The sequence below is a fragment of the Stegodyphus dumicola genome, chromosome 2 (assembly GCF_044657685.1).
Source record: "Stegodyphus dumicola isolate Sdum_Otavi_A_Nest chromosome 2, ASM4465768v1".
Classification (NCBI taxonomy): domain Eukaryota; kingdom Metazoa; phylum Arthropoda; class Arachnida; order Araneae; family Eresidae; genus Stegodyphus; species Stegodyphus dumicola.
This window is the reverse complement of record NC_140769.1, coordinates 203,416,586-203,439,827: the sequence shown is the minus strand read 5'-3', so window position 1 is coordinate 203,439,827 and position 23,242 is coordinate 203,416,586. Positions and strand designations below refer to the sequence as shown.

The window sequence follows — 23,242 nt, the reverse complement described above, 5'->3', positions numbered from 1 at the left end:
TAAATCTGGTAAGATGGCATGCAGAAATTATAAAATTAAAAATATAAAACCATAATTTATGAAATAAAGAGCAATTATGATGTAAAGGGTATCAAAATTTACAAAAAAAAAAAAAAAAGCTTAATATTTATTTGTTTACCTTATTAAACATTTATTTCAATGTAAGTTGTTTAAATTGGTTCGTTTTCTGCGCTAAATGCACATGCGTAAACATTAAACGTGCATGCGTAACATTTGTGCATGCGTAAAGCATACAAAAGAAAAAACAAGTTTGTGGCTTTGAGATCCAGAGTATAGATCATTCCGGATAATGGATATTCGGATTACAGACTTTGTACCGTACTGTACATAAATGTTTTCCTACTATTCTGATCAAAAACAAGTTTTCAATGTGCTCTAAAATTTCTAAACTGTTTTTTAATTGCCCCCTTTGCAGTGTTAAATGATTTAATGCCATCTTTGTTTATCATAAACATCATCATACGTGGCATATAGTATGCTAAATCCTGGACATGCATACCATCTTCATACTTTTCAACAATTTCTTTTTTCTCCTCCATAGTGATTCCTAACAATTTTCTTCATTACTCGACTCTTCTCATTAACTTTCCTAAAACTCATTATTAGTGAATTTACAAAAAATAATGTGGGAAAACACAAAATCCAGTGAAAATTTATAGCCAGTTTGTTTACTGAATACTAGCAACTGTTGGACAGTCGTAGCATTGTCTCAAAGGAAGTAAACAAACATTGTGTGGGCAGTCATAATTCATCAAATTTGAATCATGTTCTGGACAAAAATGTTCATGTCCAAATTGGACATATAGCAAGTTGAATATATTCCAAAGTCGATGATTACTGCGGTACCACTATATATGCACATATATATATAATGCTACATGATTATTTAAAATGGCTATCAGTTGGACAGTTAGTTTATCTGCTGTCTGTGACAAGAGTATCTATTATTTGAATATGTTTAATGATATATAAATGAACGTTCCTTTTTAGGGAGCTGGAAAAGAAAGCTACAGTTCACTGGAGCTCTAAGAATTCTACAAGCATTTATCAAATAGCATGTCCTTCAGTAATATTTAATTATGGTAAGAAAAAATTTAAAACAGTAAACATTTCAGGTATAATTTTAAAATTGATTTTTATTCTATAATACATTACACAGAAAAGATCATTTAAATATCTTAATTTTCTGAGCAGCATGACAGTTGAGAGTCCCCCTCCCACTTGATATATATTACCTCATATTTTAGAATATTTTGCTTTCTTATTTATTTCATTATGTAGATATCATCCTAATTAATGAAAAGTTTGGGAATAAAGAGTCTACTTGTTAAAGCTATTTGTAACTCTACAAATCTACTTGTTAAAGCATGTTTAAATACAATTGTTCAAAAGTAGATCCGAAAAGCCATTCCACATAGTGCATTAAAAGACTATTTGAATAAATTTTTTTATGGAAATTTAAATATAGCTTGATTAAAATAGTGAGTTTCTGTTATTTTTTAATTTTATGTTTCATGAAAGTGTGGTTCCTTGACTTTCAATAACTTTTATGCAGTTATTTAGATTTTAATTGCATGCTAAAAAGTTTTTTTATTCTACTGAAACCTGCAAATATTATAAAACTCTATACTTAAAATTCACTTAGATTCTTAGTTTATTTTAATAATTGTGGGCAAATGGAAACCAACTAAGCAGAGAAAACCTTTTTAATTAACAACAGTAATTTTATTGAGCATTTACACATATCAACAGAACATCAACCTGTACGTTACATCAAGAGATGTATATGTAATGATTTTTAAAAATGCGTAGATGAAAACACTGGAACTTTTAACAGTTTACGATGTTGTGTAGATGACCGAGAGGACCGTAGTGGCTTGAAGGTGGCTGAGTGGAAAAGCATGATTACGCAATTTAGCACAACGTATCTTGAAAAATCACAATCTTTATTTTTTATGCATATCAAATCATCCTTTTTCAGACAAGATGTTTCCTAATTATATTTGAATACAGTAAGCTGCATTTTGAAGTACGACGTTTTAAGCAAGTAAGCAGCACCAGCATACATAAAAAGCATCTTGCTGGCAGGAGAGCTTATGCTTTCCTGCCGGCAGTTATAGTACCGTAATTTCCGGAAGAAACGCTGCGATGTTTACGTGTTTAAAACTTAAATTTTCAGCGGGTGCGGCATTTAGGTGCACTAAAAATAAAATATTTCCTACGATGGTCATTGTACATAGTTTGGATGGCCTTGTCATTGTACATAGACTGGTGCTATTCCCACACAAAAGACCACTCAGTTGCTTTTTGCGAACGTTATTTTGTTTACATTCTTTCCCTTGAACCGACCTACATGCCTTATTCACCCTAAACGAGATCTCAGAACAATAACATTCTTTCCCCTTTCAAATCAACATTCTCATCAGTTTGAATAGTCTCTCTTCTCTGCTATTCGATGAATCTTCCAGGGCCCATCCTATCCCCACCCCTGCCTTTTCTGCAATTTTTTTCAAAGGCGGACACGACTCCACCTGCCTCGCAATAACGAACTCTGACATATTTCCCCTTCAGCATGAATGGATTTTTCTTGGCATTCTGCCAAATACAGATCCCATCAGTTTAGGTACAAGTACTTGTTGGATAGTTTTTAAGTAAGAAGGGAGCGGAAAATTTTTGAAAATGTCTCTAAACGGCACAGAAGCTATACATTTCTTACCTTTAATTTATTTTTGAGTTATGGTTTTATTTCATGCATTTTTCTTAACTGGTATGTCATATATCAGGACTTAGGTTGAGTTTTTGCATCTATACGGCCCACGACGATGTCACGCGCAATTTAATCTATTGCGGCGTTTCTGTGTAATTTAAATTTTTTTCCTGCCATTTTTCTCGAGTGCGGCGTTTACGCTGATGCGGCCTTTCTTACGGAAATTACTTTCAGAGGAAGAAGGTTGGAAGTGGAAAAGTTTCAGTTCAGAGTTTTGGTTTACAATTAATTTGATTGGATAAGAGGCATTTGCATTAAAACGTTATGTAAGATAGAAAAATCTGGAACCCGTGAGAAGAGATGAATTTAGGGGCAGATCACCAAATTTAGAATGTTAATTTTGAGGTTGCCAATTATTTTTTTTAAAACAGCTATCATATTTTGTTATATCTTACATACATATCAACAAAACAAAGCTGTTGCTGCAAAAAATCTACATTATAATAAACATATTAAATTACATAGTATTTATTGAGTTCGTTCATGTTTCTGAATATCTTCCCACCTTGCAATTTTCTGAAATTGCAACATAGTCTCTTTTCACATCAGAGATTCAGTCGATAAGGAACTTTTACTTGTTTTCCGACTCTAGTAGTTATAAATCTACCTAGCACAGGGGATTCTGTAAGAGGCTCAACTTTCCTTGATGTATTAGTCTGACGATCCAGACTTGTTTGTAGTCGGAAGGATCTTCTAGGATTTGCATCTTGATATGGATTTGACGACACTTTCTGAGATAACTGAGGGACGAGCTACTTCTAAAGAATATAGGTTTTGAACGAGTCTTATTTTTCCACCGCAGAAATTGTAAGAAGTTTCTGTACCTGGCAGACAAGCTGATTTGTAGGATGGGTTTTTTAATATCGGCAGTAACACCAATTGCATGTTGCCGGAATTGCATCAAAAGTTTTGGAAGAAATTCTGTTAAATTCAGCCTCTTTCCAAGGCAAGCATTCAAGGAATTCCCTTTCTCATCTTTTAACGGTGCATCGAATACAGGTCCAACTTTTGTAGTCAGATTGGAATCCTTAATTCCTGCTTGATGATATAGATAGTGACCAGTTTTACTAATATTTGGAGATATTTTGATTATAACTTCCTCGTGCCAGCTATTAATAATACCATCATATTCTTCAAAATATCCCATCTTCTGAAGTCTTCATTTGCTGGCAAAAAGTCTCTTTTCCACTTTATTAATTCCAAGAATCCGATGACTATCTTTCCAAGGTAAACATACTTCATATCTATAGCTTTTGATTACTTTGAGGTTTTCTAAACAAAATTTGATGGTTTCAGAATCTAAATTCTCCTTGGTCTTCATTTCTGCTGGAACTTATATGCCAACTGTATCTAAATTCCATAGTTCTGTGAGATCTAAATAGCAAAGTCAGACAATATCAAGCAAGGTGTGTGATTTTGTACCGGGCCTTGTAGGGACAACCCAGTTTTTTTTCAATAGCAATAAGGTTTTTATCAATTGGAATGATATTACCCATTATCAACTGTCCAGAATAATTGGCTCCTATTAATTTGGAATATCTCTATCAGAATTATTGCTTTTATGTTTTTGAAGTGAGGAACATATATATTTGAATTTAACTCTAGGAATACAGTACAAAGTCTGTAATCCGGACGTCCATTATCCGGAATGATCTATAATCCGAACCTCAAAGCCACAAACTTTATGCATGCGTGTAGAGAATGTGCATACATTACACATGCGTGTACAGAATGAGCATGCATTACGTATGCGCGCGTTGAAATAAATGTTTAATAAAATAAACAAATAAATATTAAGCTTTTCTTTTGTAAAATTTGATACCCTTTAGATCATAATTGCTCTTTATTTCATAAATTATGGTTTCATATTTTAAATTGTATAATTTCTGCATGCCATCTTACCAGATTTAAATTGATGATCTATAATCCGGAAAAAACCCTAATCCGGAATCGCCAAAGTTCCGATGAGTCCGGATTACGGACTTTGTACTGTATATCCACAAATTTTGTCTTTATCTAAAACCCATAATTCATATTTGAATACATTTTCCATATTTTGTATCTCGATATAAAAAAAAAAACAAAAAAACATGGACCTGAAATTCAGTTTCAGCTCCTCCAAACAGATCGTGGCTCAAAGTATCTTGATCTAATGGGACTAAATCTGGCCTCTTTATTATGTCCTTTTGTAAGATCTTTGTGACCCACTATCAAACGGTATTTGTACAAGTTCCATTTTTCCATTATGAACAATCATCACCATTATTGTTTGTAAAAGAGTTGTTTGCATTTTTTGGTTAGACAATAAAGTTTCACATGTTTTGTTAGCTAATTTAGGTTGTTCTTTTTTGGATCTTCTAGAGCCTTTTAGTTCTCTGCTCATCCCCGTTACATGACATTTGTTACAAAGTAGATATTTCATAGATTTTTTGGCACCATGCCCAATTTTTAAGCAGTTTAAACAAGCCTTTTACTTCCTCAGTAAATTTTTCTTATCTTCCAATGAAAGATTGTGTAGCTTAATGCACTCATAGGAATTATGTGTTTCCTTATCACACCAGACACAAGAATGAAATTGTTTCTTCTGTGAATCTCCAGCATAAATACAAGGTGCTGTGGCTGGAACTGACTGAACTATCTGGAGTAGAAAAACTTGTATGCACCAATTGAAGATGCTCTTCACTTTCAACTTCAATCTGGAGAAAATGCAATACATTTTCCAAATTTTCAGTGTGTGTGTGACACTTTCTTTACGTTGACAAGATTGCTTCCATGCTCTCAGGATTTCTTCTGGTAATGAAGACTCTGCAAGGGGATATATAATTGTGTAAATCTCACTTTTTAACTCCCAACATTCCCAAAGCTCTTAGCTGCATCTATAACTTATCATATAAGCTGGATAAAGTTATACTTCCTTTTTTGCCAGCTTGAGCAAAAACCAACTTTAATAGTTCAAAACATAGATTTCTACCAGTAATTTGTTGCATGCAGATCTGGATTTTAGCTGTTTGATAGCTTATTTATAATTCACACCTGAGGGAAGATAACTATCTATGATCTCTTTTGCTGAAGATCCAACAACAGTAGTAATAAGATACTGAAATTTATCATCATCATCTGTATTTGTATGTTCATTGATCTTCTTAAACCGTCCACAAAATCCTAACCAATTTTGGTTCTTCCCATTGAATTTTTGAAGCTCCAACGTTGGTAATTTAAAATTCTTCCTTGTAGAATTTTCTAAAGCTCCAGGTGTAACTATAAGAATGCAATTTGCCATTTTATTTTCTACTTTTGTCTTTAAACTAATAGATTTATCACAACATGTTTCATTTGTGCCAAAAATCAGCCAAATGTTCGCTTTCGTTTTCCTCTTTCAACAAAAGTTCAAAAATTTCTGATTGAACTTCATCTAATCAGTTGAATTTACCTTCTAATTGCAAGCTTAATACTTGGAGTTGATCAATCTCCACATTAGCCTTTAGAAATTCCAATTCCACTTCTAAAGCATTGGTGGCAATCGTAAATGATTGCCTTGCACATTTATATTTCCGCAATAAGACTTCCATCATTTTTAAATAAATATGTTCAAGTACATAATCAAATAAACTATAAAAATTATTTCATAAATTCCAGTATGAAATCGATGTTTCGTTTTTAAAATAGCCATTCCTTCCTGTTACAGATGTCACTTAAAAATCATTTAGATTCTTAGTTTATTTTAATAACTGTGGACGAATGGAAACAAACTTCGCACCAAAAACCTTTTTAATTAACAGCAGTAACTATATTTAGCATTTACACATATCAACCAAGCATCAACCTAGACGTTACATCAAGAGACGTTACATCAAGACAAGTATGTATCAGCAAAACAAAGCTGTTGCCACAAAAAATCTACATTATAGTAAACATATTAAATTACATTGTATTCTTTGAGTTCTTTCACATTCCTGAACAGTATACTTCTTATATTCTTACTATTGCTTTTTATTTTAGGAAATAAAAGCAGAATCATTAAGCTGTACACACTACAAATGTTATGCAAAAGGGCAATTTTTATGAGTCTCCAGCCGTATTCTTTATGAATGTCACTCAGTATACCCAACAAATAGTCATCACTTTTGTTAGCGGATGACAAGGAAGCATTTGCAGTGTGGTACTCTACATATTGTGTATAATAGCTTCAAAAATAACCCAGAATGATTCAATTCTTTGAATGTTTGTACCACCTGCAGGCTTGACAGAGTTCTTTTTTGGGTACAGTTTGGAGATATAATTGCAAAACAATAGACTGCCTAATATATCAACGTCAATTATTTTACTTAACAGTAGCAGTATTTATATATATGTGTGTACATATATAATAATTATTTTTAATGATTTATCATCCCTTAATATTTTTAGGTGCTTTGTGATTATCTGTACTCCACTGAAAAATCACAAATTTATTGCTGACTTTCTAGAGGAAAAAGGTCTTTCTACATCATGGTACCCCTTGATGAGATAAAAATTTTTTCCCAAACTAATGTGCCAAAGGCAAGACCCATTTTCAGAATAGTGGCACACTAAGAATTCCTTAAAAGAGCAATTAATCAATAAAATTAAAAGAACAAGAAATGTTTGTAATAAAGCATTTATCTGTTTTAGAAATCTTGAAATCTTTCATTAATTTTTTTGAGCTCTTGTTCTCCTCATGTACATAGCAATCTGTTTTTCCTTAAAAAAAAAAAAAAAAAAAAAAAAAAAAAAAAAAGAGAGAGAGAGAGAGAGAGAATTACACAACCTTTGCAATGTGTACTAGCCAAAGCAACTGTGCGCTAAGCATTTCCACATAAATGCATTTTGGTGATATTATGAATTGTCACATAACCATTTTGGGCCCACTTTGCCTTATGAATACTTTTTTGTGATCATTTGGTGAGATTACAGATTATCAGGCAATATGCAATTTTTCAGTTCTTCAGCTTTCTGTATCAGTTTGAAACACCATGCTCTTAGAGTAATATTTATTATGAACAATGTACTGTTGGTATAAATTTCTGTTATAATGCAAACATTTTGCTTTTTCTCAGAGTTTAATATTTCTTTTTAAAAATACCATCCACTTTTTTAAGTGTGCTCCTTGCATACATATTTCTATCATTTTCTTCACATTTATGAATAAGAAAAATTAAATTTATGTAACGTTTTTAGTTATTCCATTTCGTTTTCTGTTTTAGATTTTTAATTGCTGTTTCATAAACAAAAAATATGTTTAATTTAAATATGAAAGTAGATCTGAAATTTATCTATTATTTGCAGCAAGAGTGTTTTACTCTTTTTTTAAAGTATTTTAGTATTATTAAGTAATTTGAAATAAAATATCAAAGCACAATGCGCTGTCTCAACAAATCCTAATGACCATTTTACACATAAAATAGTTTTGTTCTTTCCATCACTTCTTGTTTTTTCATACATGTTTAATACAGTTTTCATTATGTATTTTTATTTTTTTAGATCATGTATTTGATGGCAATGAAAATAATGAAACAGTTTATTCAGAATTTTGTTCTCCTATCGTCAGAAGCGTTCTTAATGGTATTAACGGTAAGTTATATTTTAAAATACAAAGCTTTAAAGTAGATTTTTCCTTTGTACTTTTATATTTCATCTTCTATTAAATTATTGCAGTTCATTAAAAGCTGGTTATTACAGTCATATTTTTGTACTACATATAATTTGCATTTCTAATTGCTGCAGTAAATCATGTAATGATATACAATTTTACACAATACCATTCTTTCTCCTCGATATTACTATCTCTAGTTTATACTCTGAAGATAACATTTAAGTCCATTTTTAAAATATAAATTAAAATGTATTTCATTTGTATCTAGAATTTATAATGTAAGATGCAGGCACACATTTTTAATTTACTGTCATAAATTTATGTAGTAATGCCTTTTGTTTTAGCTCTTTTCATTCTTCAATTAGTAACTTAATAACATCATAACATTTAAATATTTCGATGCCAATACCTTGTGTATCCCTGAAATCTTACATTTTTGTTTTATTTGATTCAATTTCTTTGCTGTCCACTTAATTAAGGAAAAATTTAATTCAAGATTTATTGTGGATTGAAGACAAATAGTACTATTAATATTTGCAAAAACTTTTTAGCTGATTTCAGTACATGAAATTTTTTTAACTATTTTGAAATTTAACAGTATTTTAAATTATTTCAAAATAGATATATTCAGGTGTATTTTTTTAATATTATGTAAGCTATCTTGCTAGAATAAGAACCAGAGCAATGAAAGTATAAGTGGTAGAATATTGAATAGTTTTGGCAGTTTAAACACTTGAGGTTTATGTTTTGAGCATCTGTCTATTTAGCTCTTCTTGAACCACTATAGTAATGCCAATGAAGGTTGAGTAATAGAACAAAATATATACTGTTTTCCAAAAAATAAGGAAAAATCACAAAAATAGCAATAACCCGTTAAAAAATAAGCCAATCTGTATAAAATCTGAATATGTTGTCAAATAAGAATTGCCAAGTAAAACTCAACCAATTTGTAACATTGACCTCCATGCATCATCAGCCCAAACAACTGCAGTGGATAGCTGTTAGGAGGCTAGAGGCAGGGCAAAGTCAGACAGAGGTGGTCAGATGGCTAAATGTGAGTTCTGTGGTTCATAGACCTATGGCAACAATTTCTAACCACAGATTTGGTATCCAGGAGGTTCAGTCAAGTACGGCCAACCGCTACGACAACTACTGATAACCAATATTTGTTGTTATGTGCACAAAGGAACTGAACCTCAACTCAGATCTTACCTTGCTGCAGCCACTGGAAGGTTTGTGTCAACATTAACTGTGTGTAGAAAGCTTCACGAAGGAGGTCTGTACATGAGGCGACCAGCCATTTGCATGCCACTCAAATCACATCATAGAAGGGAACATTTGAGGTGGGCACGTCAGCATGTCCACTGGACAGCTGATCAATGGAGGGCTGTTCTCTTAATAGATAAGTCCAGGTTTATCCTTCAAAGCGATAATAGGCATTGTTTGCTTTGGATAGAACCCATTATCATCTATCAAACATCTGGAAAAGAGATGCAGAGGAAGCAGTGGTATCTCTTTGGGTGGATGCACAAACCTCCATGTTTTTCCAAGTGGAACTGTGAATGCTCAGGCCTGTAGAGATGACATCCTTGATGCTTAAGTGCATCCTTCTGTTGGGCAATTGGTGATAATTTGAAGCTACAGGACGACAATGATAGACTGCACAGGGCTCATATAGTGGATAATAATCTTCAGCAGCAAACAATTCAGCGCATGGAGTGATCAGCTCAATTCCTGCACCTGAGTCCTATTGAAACTGTTTAAGATGCTCTAAGAAGACGTATAACTTGCACTCAATCCTCCTCTTCAGACCCCTGCTTTGCAAGAGCAATGGCTCTCACTTCCTACGGAACTGTTAGACTGCATAATTGACAGCATCATATATCACTCCATGTGTTGTATTGTTTCTAGGGAAGATCATACTTCATATTGAAGATAATTTTCCTGTACCAAACTAACAAATCTGATTTGTTCATTTTATACATATGCTAATTTCTATAACATTATAATTGTCTGGTAATTTCTTTTCATGTTATTTTATATCTTACTAGGCATTGTATACTGTGGGTCAGTTTCATTAAATTCTACATGTAACGTTTTGAGTAAATGTCATTATTGTGATTTTTCTTTAATTAATGATAACCAGTATATTTAGAATTCTTTATAATTTTTAATGACTGATCAATCATTTAAAATTTAAGCATTCTTTTTTGATATTTTCAAAATTTTATGTCAGAATAGGTTTATTTATGTGTTTGTTTTGTTACCTGAATTTTTTTTTAATGCTGTTTCTGTTGATGAAGTTTCATATTAGCTTCATTTTATAATGAATGCAAGTAGCATGAATAATTGTTCGACTAAGAAAAGGGGGGGACAGTTCAATATTTCTCATTCTACTTTGCCGTTTGACAAAATTCAACTTCTTTTTTTTTTAATGCTTCTAAAGTGCGACTTATGATACGTATTAGATTTACATATAGCCTTGTTTTAACATGCCCATTTTGACACAAAATTGGATTTTTCTTTAAAAATTACATGCCAATTTTTTCTCATTGATTCTAAGCCTCAAAATATGCCAAATTTTGTGAAAATTGCAGTAGTTTTTTTTTTTTTTTAAATTAGCAAGTCAAAATTTTAAACCGACAATGTTAACTGAATTTCACATATATTTAATAATACCAACATTTTAAGTTAAACTTACTTAATTTCTTCTTTCATAATTCAGAATTTAAGTTCAAATCAAATAAAATTCATGCATTTTTCTGATTTATTTTTAAAATTTGTATTTTAAAATAAATTTTATAATTTTTTTAAAAACAGTTTGAAATTATAACCTCTAAAATGTTTTTCATCATCTTAAGTAGATGTATTTCTAGGTATATCTGCAAAAAAATTTTTTTATTCAAAATTTCCAAAAATATATGTTAGTTTACATATTGGTGCATTTTGAAATTTAGTATATTTGTTATAAGCAACAGTAACATCAAAGGCGGTTTACTATTTTATTACAATCTTTTAATGAATGCAGAAATTACTTTGAACCCTAAATTTCTAAATAAATTGTTACTGATAATTATTCATATGGAATTTCTTTATTCTTATTTTTTATGTAACTAAATTTATACATCATAGAGTTATTGAATACTTCTGAATATGTTGAACAATATGCCAAAAGTATTATATATAAAACATGCTGCTTTCTCCAATAGAAATGCTTAACAGTGGCAAAATTTACTAGAATACAAGATTTTTATCTTCTTTTCTGTGTGTAGCAAAGGCAACAAGTAAAAATGATTCCAAAGATGTTTTATCTCCAAAGCTATTTCATGACATAAACTGCATAGTAAATTTCTTATACAAACTCTAATTTACATTTGAAAAGGCCACTAATATTATCATCAAAGACCTTTTGTTTCAAAGCAAACTATATTTTTATGTAAACATATAATTTAGAATAAAAACAAAGTCGAATTGTTATTTGTCAGGATCTGAATTCCAGTCATTAGTAATACAGTAAATGATGTTTATTATTACATTTGTTTTAACATTCTAATTATTTTTGTTACATTTTCTTTTACATTAGAATTTATTAAAATTATTGTAAAATAATTTTAAAAATTTGTCCTTTGTGGACATGGTGCTAATTTTATATCAGTCAAAGTTTTAACACCTGCAGTTCTACTCTTTCCATCAAAAAGTGCAAATTAAGTGAGTTAACTAATGAATAACAATTGAAGTTCAGAAAGAAAAAAATAAAATTAAACCATTTGCTTCCTCTCTGTCATATTCCTCCCAACTTGTTTACTTAGTTCAGAAATTATGCATAAATAAAGTTGATTGGTTATTTAAATATCACAAAGCACATGGAAGCTATCTGCCTAAGGGAAGGAATACTTTTGTGGCGACTTTTTCTAAGGAGAAGTAGCTTGTATTCACACTACTACATGGGAAAAATCATGAAATACATGCAACCAGTAGTTTGCCTGAGTTGAACTAAGTGGTTAACCACCGGACATAAGTGGTTAACCACCAGACTGAAGTCTTTAACCACCGGACCACTTAAATTAGGCCTCCCACCAAGCTCATCAGTTCTTTAACTTTTAGATTGAGTTGTGATTTGCATCTTTAAAATCAATTTCAGAAATGAAATAATGCTTTATTCAGTTTTAAGCCAAGTATATTAATACATTTTCTGAATGTTGTTCATCTTGCCAATAAAATATGGAGAAAGGTATCATGGTATAAAATTTTTTCTTGATGCCTGGCTTTGTTATTGGAGTTCAAAGAAAAGGATGGTATACCTTTAGAAAACTTCCAACATATATCATTGTGAATTTCTTTCAAGCTGAAGACTTCATGGATTCAGGTTGAGAAGTTATAATGAATGAAATCCCATCAGATGAAACTATTCTGAAGCCTGTAAAAGGCAGTTTCATCTTAGGAGAAAATAAGGATCTAGGTGACAAAGATAATAATGAAGAACATGTTCCAAAAGTAAAAGAGGCATTGAAGTGAGTTAGGACTTAAGTTCTTAGAATATGTAGAAAGTGTAGAAAAACATAGCTTCTGAAATTGGAAATAAAGAACATGTTTATTTAAAATGTTTGTAGAAATCAACAGCATGTAACAAACTATCTTAGTGTTAATTAATACTATGTAAAATTGATTTTCTTTACTAAATTGTTAATATACTTTGAGTATATATTATTTTTTTAGATATAAATCTTTGTCACTATCATACTGAATTCAGTATGATAGTGACAAAGAACACTTTGCCGCTTTGGTTATAATGTACCATCAGGCTCCTTTCAGATGGTGGTATGAATGTCATAAGTGGTTTAAACTGAGCTTCATATCTAGGTAACTAGACCTTACTACATCACAAAAAAGGGATATTGGCACAAAGTTTGAAGTTTGAAACTTTATGTCGACTTGGTATGTGAGTAAAAAATTAGGGTGAATGTGCAAAGCTTATTAAGCAGAAAAGCAATAGATGCATCCACACATGTGCAAATTTAGTTTCTCTAATTGGCTATGGCTTAGACTCTGTCTCACAGTGTGGATAGAAATCCTGCATTTTATGCTTAAAATTTTATGACTATGGGATATTTATTATGTCTCAAATTTATGACTGTGCCTCTGTGATATTTATACCACTGTATGTACGAAGCCTAAGTGTAGTGATAGAAATATGCAAGTTTGTGAAGATTTACTATAAGTGACTGCATTTTATTTGTTCGCTGCTGATATAAAGTTTGTCTAGATTGGGATTTCTTAAACTTTTTTCAGTCGCAACCCCTTTTTATCACAGATGTTTTCGTGACCCCCAGAACCCCATAATATTTACAAAAATTTTGTGGGGCCCCATAAGTATTGTGCAAATCCAACACACGCATGAGTAAAACTCTGGATTTTTTCACTTATACTGTAATATACTATTGCAGGTTTAGTTTTAACTTTAATTTCAAAATGTAGAACAATGTGAAAATTTTAAAAAAGTAACATACAAAATGACAGCGTCACGTGCAAAGCAAGGAAAATAAACATTTATATTGTAAAAAAAATGAGTCGAATTATTTTCGTTTTTTTGTTGTCTGTATTGTTTTATCTTTATCTATCTTCAGATATATTGTGTAGAAATATTTGGAAATTGTAAAATTATTATAAGAAGTTAAAGAAATACCAAAAGTGCTAAAATTTTTCGCGACCTACAGTTTAAGAAACCCTGGTCTAGATTGATAAACTCATACAAAATCCTTTCATATTAAATAATAAATTTAAATCTCAACACAGACTCTTTAGATATTCAATGGGTTATGCATAACATTTCATTATCTTTTTCTGTAGGATAATAATAGGAAGTTAATGAAATGTTTTTGAGTTGCATGATATGCACATACAGGGAAACTTCTTTGATTCTGCCTTAAAAAGTTTTATAAAGAAATACATATAGCATTCTTTTTATAATTTAAAATTATTGTTGTTTACAAATTATATATAAAAGAATGGTCTATTAAAATTAATTGAGTTAAGAGAACTAATAAAATTATTGACATCTCAACAAATATTTTAAAAAACTTATTTTTTATTCAGGCATAATGGGGGGGGGTACTATGATAGATTTAATGGTTTATTAAGCTTGAAAAATGATTAGGACATGTTTTGAAATTTGAATATTTACAACCATTAGTTAAAAGTAATTTGAAATAGAGTTATATGTGTATAAACTTTGCATTTAGGTACTATTTTTGCATATGGCCAGACAGCTTCTGGGAAAACATTTACTATGATGGGAAAAGATGATGGAGAAACACTTGGAATTGTACACTTTGCAATTTTTGATATTTTTAATGACATAAAGAAGGTAAATTTATATTTATTTTATGTTCTTAAGAATAAATTAGTTATATATTTTTAAATATTTTAACATTTAAGTAACATAAATAGTATTTAATTTTTATTCTTAAAAAATAAAAATATTTTGTTAATGCTTTACCCATTTAAATCATTTTAAAAGTTTTATTGTTGAGAATTAATGCATCATAACTTCAAAAACAATTTCCCCTAAAATTTTACTATATATATATATTTATTTATTTAATGTTTTTTTAAGCCATTTAAGATTTTTTAGTTTTTGTTATCAGAAAATGTTTAGTTATGATGTAGTTAGTTTACTGTGAATTTTTCAAAAAACTTTTTTTTACCAAAAATTTCTAGAATTTGGAGAGAGAATTCCTTTTGAGGATTTCATACATGGAAGTTTATAATGAAATAGTTTCAGATTTATTGTCTGAAAGCAGTGACAATTTAAAGCTTCAAGATAATGAAGTGAGTTTTTAAAAATGAATAGTTTTATTGCTTTTGCATTGTTCTCTTATTTTAAAAATTCCTTACCTAAGATATATGTATATTTAGAATTAAAAAAAAACTGTAGTATTTATGTAATGTAGATTTTTAGTTAGAAGGCTGAATGCATTTTAAGAGAGAGTGAGCAGTTATCCTTATTCAAAAACAAACTGTTCTGAATGGGTATAAAAGTTCATGCTCCTGAAAATGACAACTGTTTAGCTCTATTTATTTAGTAAAACAAGTAAAAAGGGGTAAAATACATATACAAGATAAGGAATTTAAACTCTGTCTGGAAACTGAGACTTCAAATGAAAATCCATACTTAAGGTTCATATATAAATACAATTTTTGTTTATTTTAAAATTTAGGGTTTATATCATAGGTTCTCAACCTTATTTTGCCCACCACCTGCTTTAAGAATAATTTTTTCCCTAAAGCCCCTAGTTTTATTACTTTTGAATCTGAAACAGCTATTGCCATGACTGAAATGTGTAATATTATATACTATAGTAGTAAGATAGGATATGAACCTATCCTTATCCTGAGTTTAAAGAAGACTGTTTCAATGAGAACAATTAACAATTTACTTAATTATACTAAAAAGTATTTTTATTAACATCCAAAAGACATTTATTAACATTCAAAAGAATTTATTACGTATCTAATGAAAAGGTTGAATTTGATGCATTTAAAGGTGTTTGTTAATAGCAGGTTATATTTTACTTAAAAACAACTGTAATTCGCTGCATTCAGTAACATGGAGCCAATTTCTCTTTTTAGTTACCAACATACATAAATCCACATTCAGCTAAATAGGAAGATCGGAATGCTATCAGAAATCATTGAATAGTCGTCCATAATACTGCATACAGTTGCAAAATCGGCTTCTGCAGCCAAAATTCTTGGTAGCCATTCTTGAATTTAATTTTTTATTATTCATTTTTCGTCAGTTAGTTCTATTAGTTCTTCTTCTAACTGGGATGATCCTGCATTGTTGGGATTTGAAAAAGGATCCAAAACCCAGTCTGGTACATCCATGTTCAGAATGTCCTGGAATCGTTCCTTGAAATCACTGTGGAGGTTTTCCAAGTATTGACAGTGAACAAGCAAGGGGTCGTGCTTGAATGATACCGCTGATACATTTCGGAAGTTATTGAATTCGCATCTGCCAATATTTCTTTTGTATAATAACAGTTTTGACATGACAGCATCAATGCTACTTTTTTTGTCTTAATCAAGTTGTTGCCTTGAAGTTGGAGATTGACATCATTAAACAATTTATGCAGGTCCTATCAAGTATGCAATATCATTGTTTGATGAGATGAAGTTGTCGTGCAGCTCTGTGTCTTTGTTTCCTAGGAACTCTATCACAGACCCAAACAGATTGTAAAATCGAGTCGAACAAGTACCTTTTGACAGCCAGCGCACCTCTTTGTGAAGCAGCAATTGGTTGAAATCTTCATCATTTGCAATGCAAAGCTGACTAAATAATCTGTCATTCAATGTGTTACTTCTGATTTTATTACCTGCTCTGATAACATATTGCAGTGATATATAGAGGCATTCACAAAGATTTTTCACAACCAAATGCTGACAATGAATTATGCAATGCACAGCAAGCAAGTCAAGAACTTTATTTTTTAAGCACACTATGAAGCCTTTGTGACGCCCTGTCATAGTTAGTACGCCATCCATAGCAACTGACAATATTATTAAAAGGAATTTCTTTTTCATCACAAAACTTTTCCAGTGTATTTAATATGGTTTCTCCTTTTGTATCTGTTTTCAAATTGTTAGCAAACAATAGTTCTTGATATATTTTTTCATCTTTGATAAACCTCACATATGACAATAACAATGCTTCATTGGTTGGTAAAGTGGACTCATCCAGCTGAATTGAAAATTGACATGTCTGCAGATGATTACACAATAATTCTTCAGTGTTTTCAGCCATCTCATCAATTCGTCTTTGCACAAAACTATAGCTCAAAGGGATTTTTCAGATAATACCTGTAGTTAGTTTATGGAGCACAGTAGTTATTACTTCTTTTACTGCTGGTAAAATTAAATCTTCTCAAATAGTATGTGGTTTGGCTGTTTTAGCTATCAACAATGAGATATTGTATGAAGCTTGAAGTCCGTTGTTGTCTTGCTTAGAAGCTGATGAAAAAAGTTTTGACATAGTTGGCTGAATTTCGCACTTCTTTTTCACATCTTGAAAATAGGTCAGGTCTTTGTATTTCTTATTCAGGTGTATTTTATTAAAATGATATTGAAGCCTAGAAGGCTTTATTGCTTCATTTAAAAATGCTTTTTGACAAATAAGGAACACTGGCGATGATGGATTCATCGGATTTTTGATAAATTCATATTTAATGTAATCTGCACTATACTGTCCTCTCTTCTTTTTTTTGCTTTCAACATAGCTTTTACTTTACCAAAAAAAAAAAAAAAAAAAAGAGGTTGAACTAAAACAATCACATACGCAAGGCAGCTAGAATACTGTCTGTTTTTCATTATTTTTGTTCTTGCATCTACAGGTTTTATATGTCACTTTCTTATTTATACTTATATATTGTGCAACTACTTAATATAAGTTTTGTGTTTAAATAAGAGGATGTGTATCCAATTAATTCACAGTAGTATTGAATGTTAGACATATCCAAGTTAAGAGTTATTTATAATAAAATATATATACTGTGAGAAGAAACATAACATTCAGAGTGTGTTGACAATTAACTGTCTCAAGCTGGTAAAACAAGTGCGTGCCAAAAGACGGTTGTTATCAATTAACTATTTCCATTACTCCAAAATACGTGACAAACAGCACAAGTTCTCAATTAACTATTTCCTTTTCTCATGGGAAAAAACAGTGTTAAGCACTGTGCGAGAGATCCGCTTAGGGAGACACAAAAGAAAGTCTTTGATTACGCTAAAAGATGCATGGAGAACTGTGATGAATGTGCTGTGAATAGAGCACAAAGATTGCATCTGCAGAAGCGAATGGTCTGCTTCAGTTTTATTCAATGCTCTAATGCTAATTTTAGCATAATTCATCTTTTGTGTAACCAAGAATTAGTTTGTTAAATTTTCATTAAAAATCAAAAAGACAACCTGTCTGTTTATTCTCCCATCTTGGGAAAACTTGGTGACGTTACAATACTAGAGAGGTATCTCTCAACAGTAAACAGATCAACTTTTAAAACCCCAATTATTCTTTTTTATTTTCATTAGCATTACTGCTGCCATCAATTGTGCGGGATAATGCTAATGAAAATAGAATGAACAATGATTGCCTTTATATAGGTTGGAGACGTATAATGAGCATCGACAGGAATAAGATAAACAAACTCGTTTATAACACTCGGCACACAAGTAAAGCACAGGGGCAAGGGCAATGCGGGAGCAGAGTGTCGTTTAGCACAGATAATACTGTCAATTCCTGCAGGATTGCAAAAATCACGTTATTTAACAGAAACTTGTTATAACTGAAGTGCTACAATCATATTTTTTTTTTCCTATTTTTTATTAACAGGCTTTTGTTAACTTTACCTATGTTTGAGTATAAAGGAACCCATCAAACACAATGTTAAACTAAGTATAATTCTTTATTGTTACAAAAAAGTAATTGTTTCTGCCCTTCTTTTGCTACAACCTTCACTAGCTACAAAAATGTTATCAAATTATTCCAAGTTTGCAAGCTCCTCCAACATGATTTCCATTTTTGGAGGATAACAAAAAGAAAAAAAAAATTGACCTTTAGTTCACTTTTCCTACTCTCTAGATTAAATTACATATGTTTTTTATATAATTTTTTTTGGGGGGGATAGGGTAGGAAAGTTGAACTAGTGTCCCAGCATTAAAGTTTAGTTAGTACATGATTAGCATGTTTTTGTCTTTTTAGACAATATTTTTTTTAATCTGCCCATGCCCCTCCATGCAATCTCCATGCCCCCTAATTTTCTCTGGGTCTTCTACTGCCCCTCTAGAAGTCTCAAACACCCACAGGGGGGCGCTATTACTTATGTTGAGAATCTAGTGTTTATATGGTACTTTTCTTTATCTGCTGGCAAATCTGACAACCATATCTCATTATGTTTTGGTGATCATTTTTATTCTCAAAATTCTCTTTTTGAGTTTCACATTGTTTAGTCTAACCATGTGGCTCTTTGAATTATCATTCACTTGAAAAGATTCGATAGAATATTTCCAGCAATGTGGAGCTCTCCCAAGTAATCAAAAATGGTAAAATCTCCATGATATGAATCTATAAAAAGGATTAGGTGCTAATGTAATAGCTGCCAAGAAAATGTCCACATTAGGAAAGGTAACTGGTTTGAGACATCTCATATCTCATTTGCATGCACACTCATTTAGAACTGACCTCAGTTCATTTAAACACAATACTGTAGTTGATTGGAACAACTATTTACTCAAAATTTTACAGATATGGTTGCCAGATATGCAAACAGATAAAGGAAAAGTACCATTTAAACTATCCAAAAGAGGGCAGACTGAATAATAGTTGAATAATCACTGAATAATAGTTGAATAATCAGGAATGTAGGATATTATGGAAATACTGGAGATCAGATATTAAAATTAAATATTGAACAAAAATCATTTACATACTTGGTACATTAGAAGACAGACATAGTCACTGTACATTGAAACCAGTATGTATTTTTTTAAAAATTATACCCATATTTGTAAAATTAATATATTGGAAAATATAAAGATTTGTTCATTATTATAATAAGTGTGGAATAGAGAAGCAATGTGATGGGATGGATAAGAAAGAAAGCAATAAAATGTACTCAGTAAAGTCAACAAGTTACTTTGCAAAAAACCAAGTTATTAATGCTATTTGTTTCATTGTTACTCGGTTATATTAGGTGACATTCACATTGAAGTAACAAGTCTTCACACTTGAGTGTCTTGGTTTATATTATTTACATTCGGGCTTAGTTGTTGATTATATCTTATTTCTCCAGATCTATCTCCAATGTCATTTCTTTAAACAGCATTATTTTTATTGTCATTTAGAAGTGTTACTATATCATTATCAGTCAGCTGATATTCTCCACTTTTATGCATTTTCTCAAGAAAGCAAACTGTCATTATATTTCTAAATCATATTAGTTAATTATTACTTCTGTTATTATTATTTAATTTGTACTTTAAGTTCAGAAAAAGTAACTTCCTTTTTGACATCATAATGATTTGTTCGATTTCATTCTCTGAGTCAAAAATCTAATAAATCACATACTTTTCAGAATTTATGTTCACTGACCCAAGTTCCTGCCTAATATGCTGTATATTACTTAGGCATTAGTATATCTTAAATAAAGCAAGAATATGGCAATAATAATAAGATTAATGTTAGTAACAGTCTAGAATTATAACTACTGATAAGAATTAGAATCTTTGTGGGAAGAAAATGAAATGCTATATACCGTATTTACGCGAATCTAATGCACATCATTTTTGGCCAAATGTAGTATTCAAAATTGGGGTGTGCATTAGATTCGATGGCGCATTAGATTCGAGTGCAAAGTTCGCCGATAAAGTCAACCAAATTTCTCGACTACATTTACCGTTACATTTATCGTTGACACATTATTGCATAGAGGATACAAACCGCAGAGTACATAGTCACGAAATGGAGGACAAACAGAGAAGAATGTCATATGACGCTACTTTCAAACATAAAGTAATTCTTTATGCTGGAAAAAATGGCAATAGAAAGGCAGGGAGAGAGTTCAACGTAGCTGAGAGCAATGTTCGCTTGTGGCGGCAACAGAAATTGGTACTGTTTGCAACTAAAGCTAGTAGAAAGAAATTCACTGGCCCTCGCAAAGGCAGACACCCTAAAATTGAAGAAAAAGTTTTGGAATTTGTACGTGAAAGGAGGAAGAATGGACAATCTGTGACTAGTGACACCATAAGAAATAAAGCAAAAGAGGAGGCTGAAGTTCTTGGAATACCGAAACAAGAGTTTGGATGGGTGGATCGGTTTATGAAGCGGATGGGTTTATCTCTAAGATGCCGTACAACAATATGCCAAAAGCTTCCTGCAGATTTTGAGGGAAAACTACTAACATTTCAGCGGTATGTCATCACACTTCGGAAGGAAAAGAATTTTTCAATGGAGCAAATTGGCAACGCTGACGAGACGGCAATTTGGTTTGATATGCCTCGTAACTACACATGGAGAAGGGGACTAAGGAAGTTATCATCAAAACTTCGGGATGTGAAAAACAACGTGTAACAGTGATGCTGGCAATAACAGCAGACAGGTGCAAACTTCCCCCTTTCTTAATCTTCAAACAGAAAACATGCCCTAAAACCCCTAAGAATGAAAAGCTGTTTCCAGATGATGTTCTGATTCGAAACCAAGAGAAGGGGTGGATGACGGAATCATTAATGCTTTATTGGCTCCGAAATGTATGGAAACGCCATCCCGGTGGGCTCTCTAATCCACCATCAATGCTTTGTCTAAGGAAGTTATCATCAAAACTTCGGGATGTGAAAAACAACGTGTAACAGTGATGCTGGCAATAACAGCAGACAGGTGCAAACTTCCCCCTTTCTTAATCTTCAAGCAGAAAACATGCCCTAAAACCCCTAAGAATGAAAAGCTGTTCCCAGATGATGTTCTGATTCGAAACCAAGAGAAGGGGTGGATGACGGAATCATTAATGCTTTATTGGCTCCGAAATGTATGGAAACGCCGTCCCGGTGGGCTCTCTAATCCACCATCAATGCTTTGTCTAAGGAAGTTATCATCAAAACTTCGGGATGTGAAAAACAACGTGTAACAGTGATGCTGGCAATAACAGCAGACAGGTGCAAACTTCCCCCTTTCTTAATCTTCAAACACAAAACAGGCCCTAAAACCCCTATGAAAAGCTGTTCCCAGATGATGTTCTGATTCGAAACCAAGAGAAGGGGTGGATGACGGAATCATTAATGCTTTATTGGCTCCGAAATGTATGGAAACGCTGTCCCGGTGGGCTCTCTAATCCACCATCAATTCTTTGTCTGGACACATTTCGTGGTCATCTCACCGACGACGTAAAAAAGAAGATGCACAGCCTAGGCAGTGATCTTGTTATCATTCCTGGAGGGATGACGTCTGTGTTACAACCCTTGGATGTTAGTATAAATGAACCTTTTAAGGGGTACGTTCAGGCGGAGTACGAAAAATGGTTTTGTGAGCCAAACTGTGTATTGACCCCGACAGGAAAAATTAAGCGTGCAGCACCGCACATTGTTCCACACTGGGTTTCTGCTGCCTGGAAAAGCATCGAAGTGCCAATGATTGTGAAATCTTTCAAGAAATGCTGCATTTCAAATTCATTGAAGGGCAGTGACGATGACGTGCTCTGGAACGCCGACGATGACGATGATGAGGAAAGAAGAAATGAATCTGCTTCTGACGAAGAGAGCTGCAAGGATTCCAGTGATGAAAACATTAGTGAATAAAGATGTTTACTATTAATCACTGATTGTAGAAACTGTTAGCTAGATAGAAATGTTACGATTTATTTCATGTTCATATTTTACGATAGGTACCGTATATACGGTAGTGCTAATTAACAATGATTGTTTCACATGACAATAGCCCACTAATAGGTTAATTCTATGTTCTGCTACTTTATGTATAAATCCATTGTTGTATAAAATATGGTATCTAAATTTAAGTAAAATTATCATACCATTAATTAATAGTTTATATAAAAATCCATTGTTGTATTAAATAAGATTCAATAAATTCCTCATATCATTGATGCACATTACATTTGCCGACAAACAATTTTTTTATTATTTAAAGTTTTAAAATGGGGATGCGCATTAGATTCGCATAAATACGGTAATTGAAAATTGGCTATTAGGCTCGAGAATCTTCAGAGAAATTTTATACAGTGTAAATGGTATTTTGATTTACCTCTGCTTGGATTGGAAATTGAAACCCAAATCAACTGACATAT

General features: G+C 31.8%; 1 protein-coding gene across 2 annotated transcripts in view; it reads left to right on the top strand.

The window, feature by feature from the left end:
• Positions 1-23,242, top strand: part of LOC118185886 (uncharacterized) — a 112,673-nt gene that overhangs the window by 9,052 nt on the left and 80,379 nt on the right. For both annotated transcript variants that reach the window (XM_085811647.1, XM_085811646.1), the window contains exons 3-6: positions 1,012-1,103; positions 8,288-8,377; positions 14,639-14,763; positions 15,117-15,227. In XM_085811647.1, the coding sequence (XP_085667773.1) occupies positions 1,012-1,103; positions 8,288-8,377; positions 14,639-14,763; positions 15,117-15,227 (418 nt within the window). The remainder of the gene's footprint in view (positions 1-1,011; positions 1,104-8,287; positions 8,378-14,638; positions 14,764-15,116; positions 15,228-23,242) is intronic.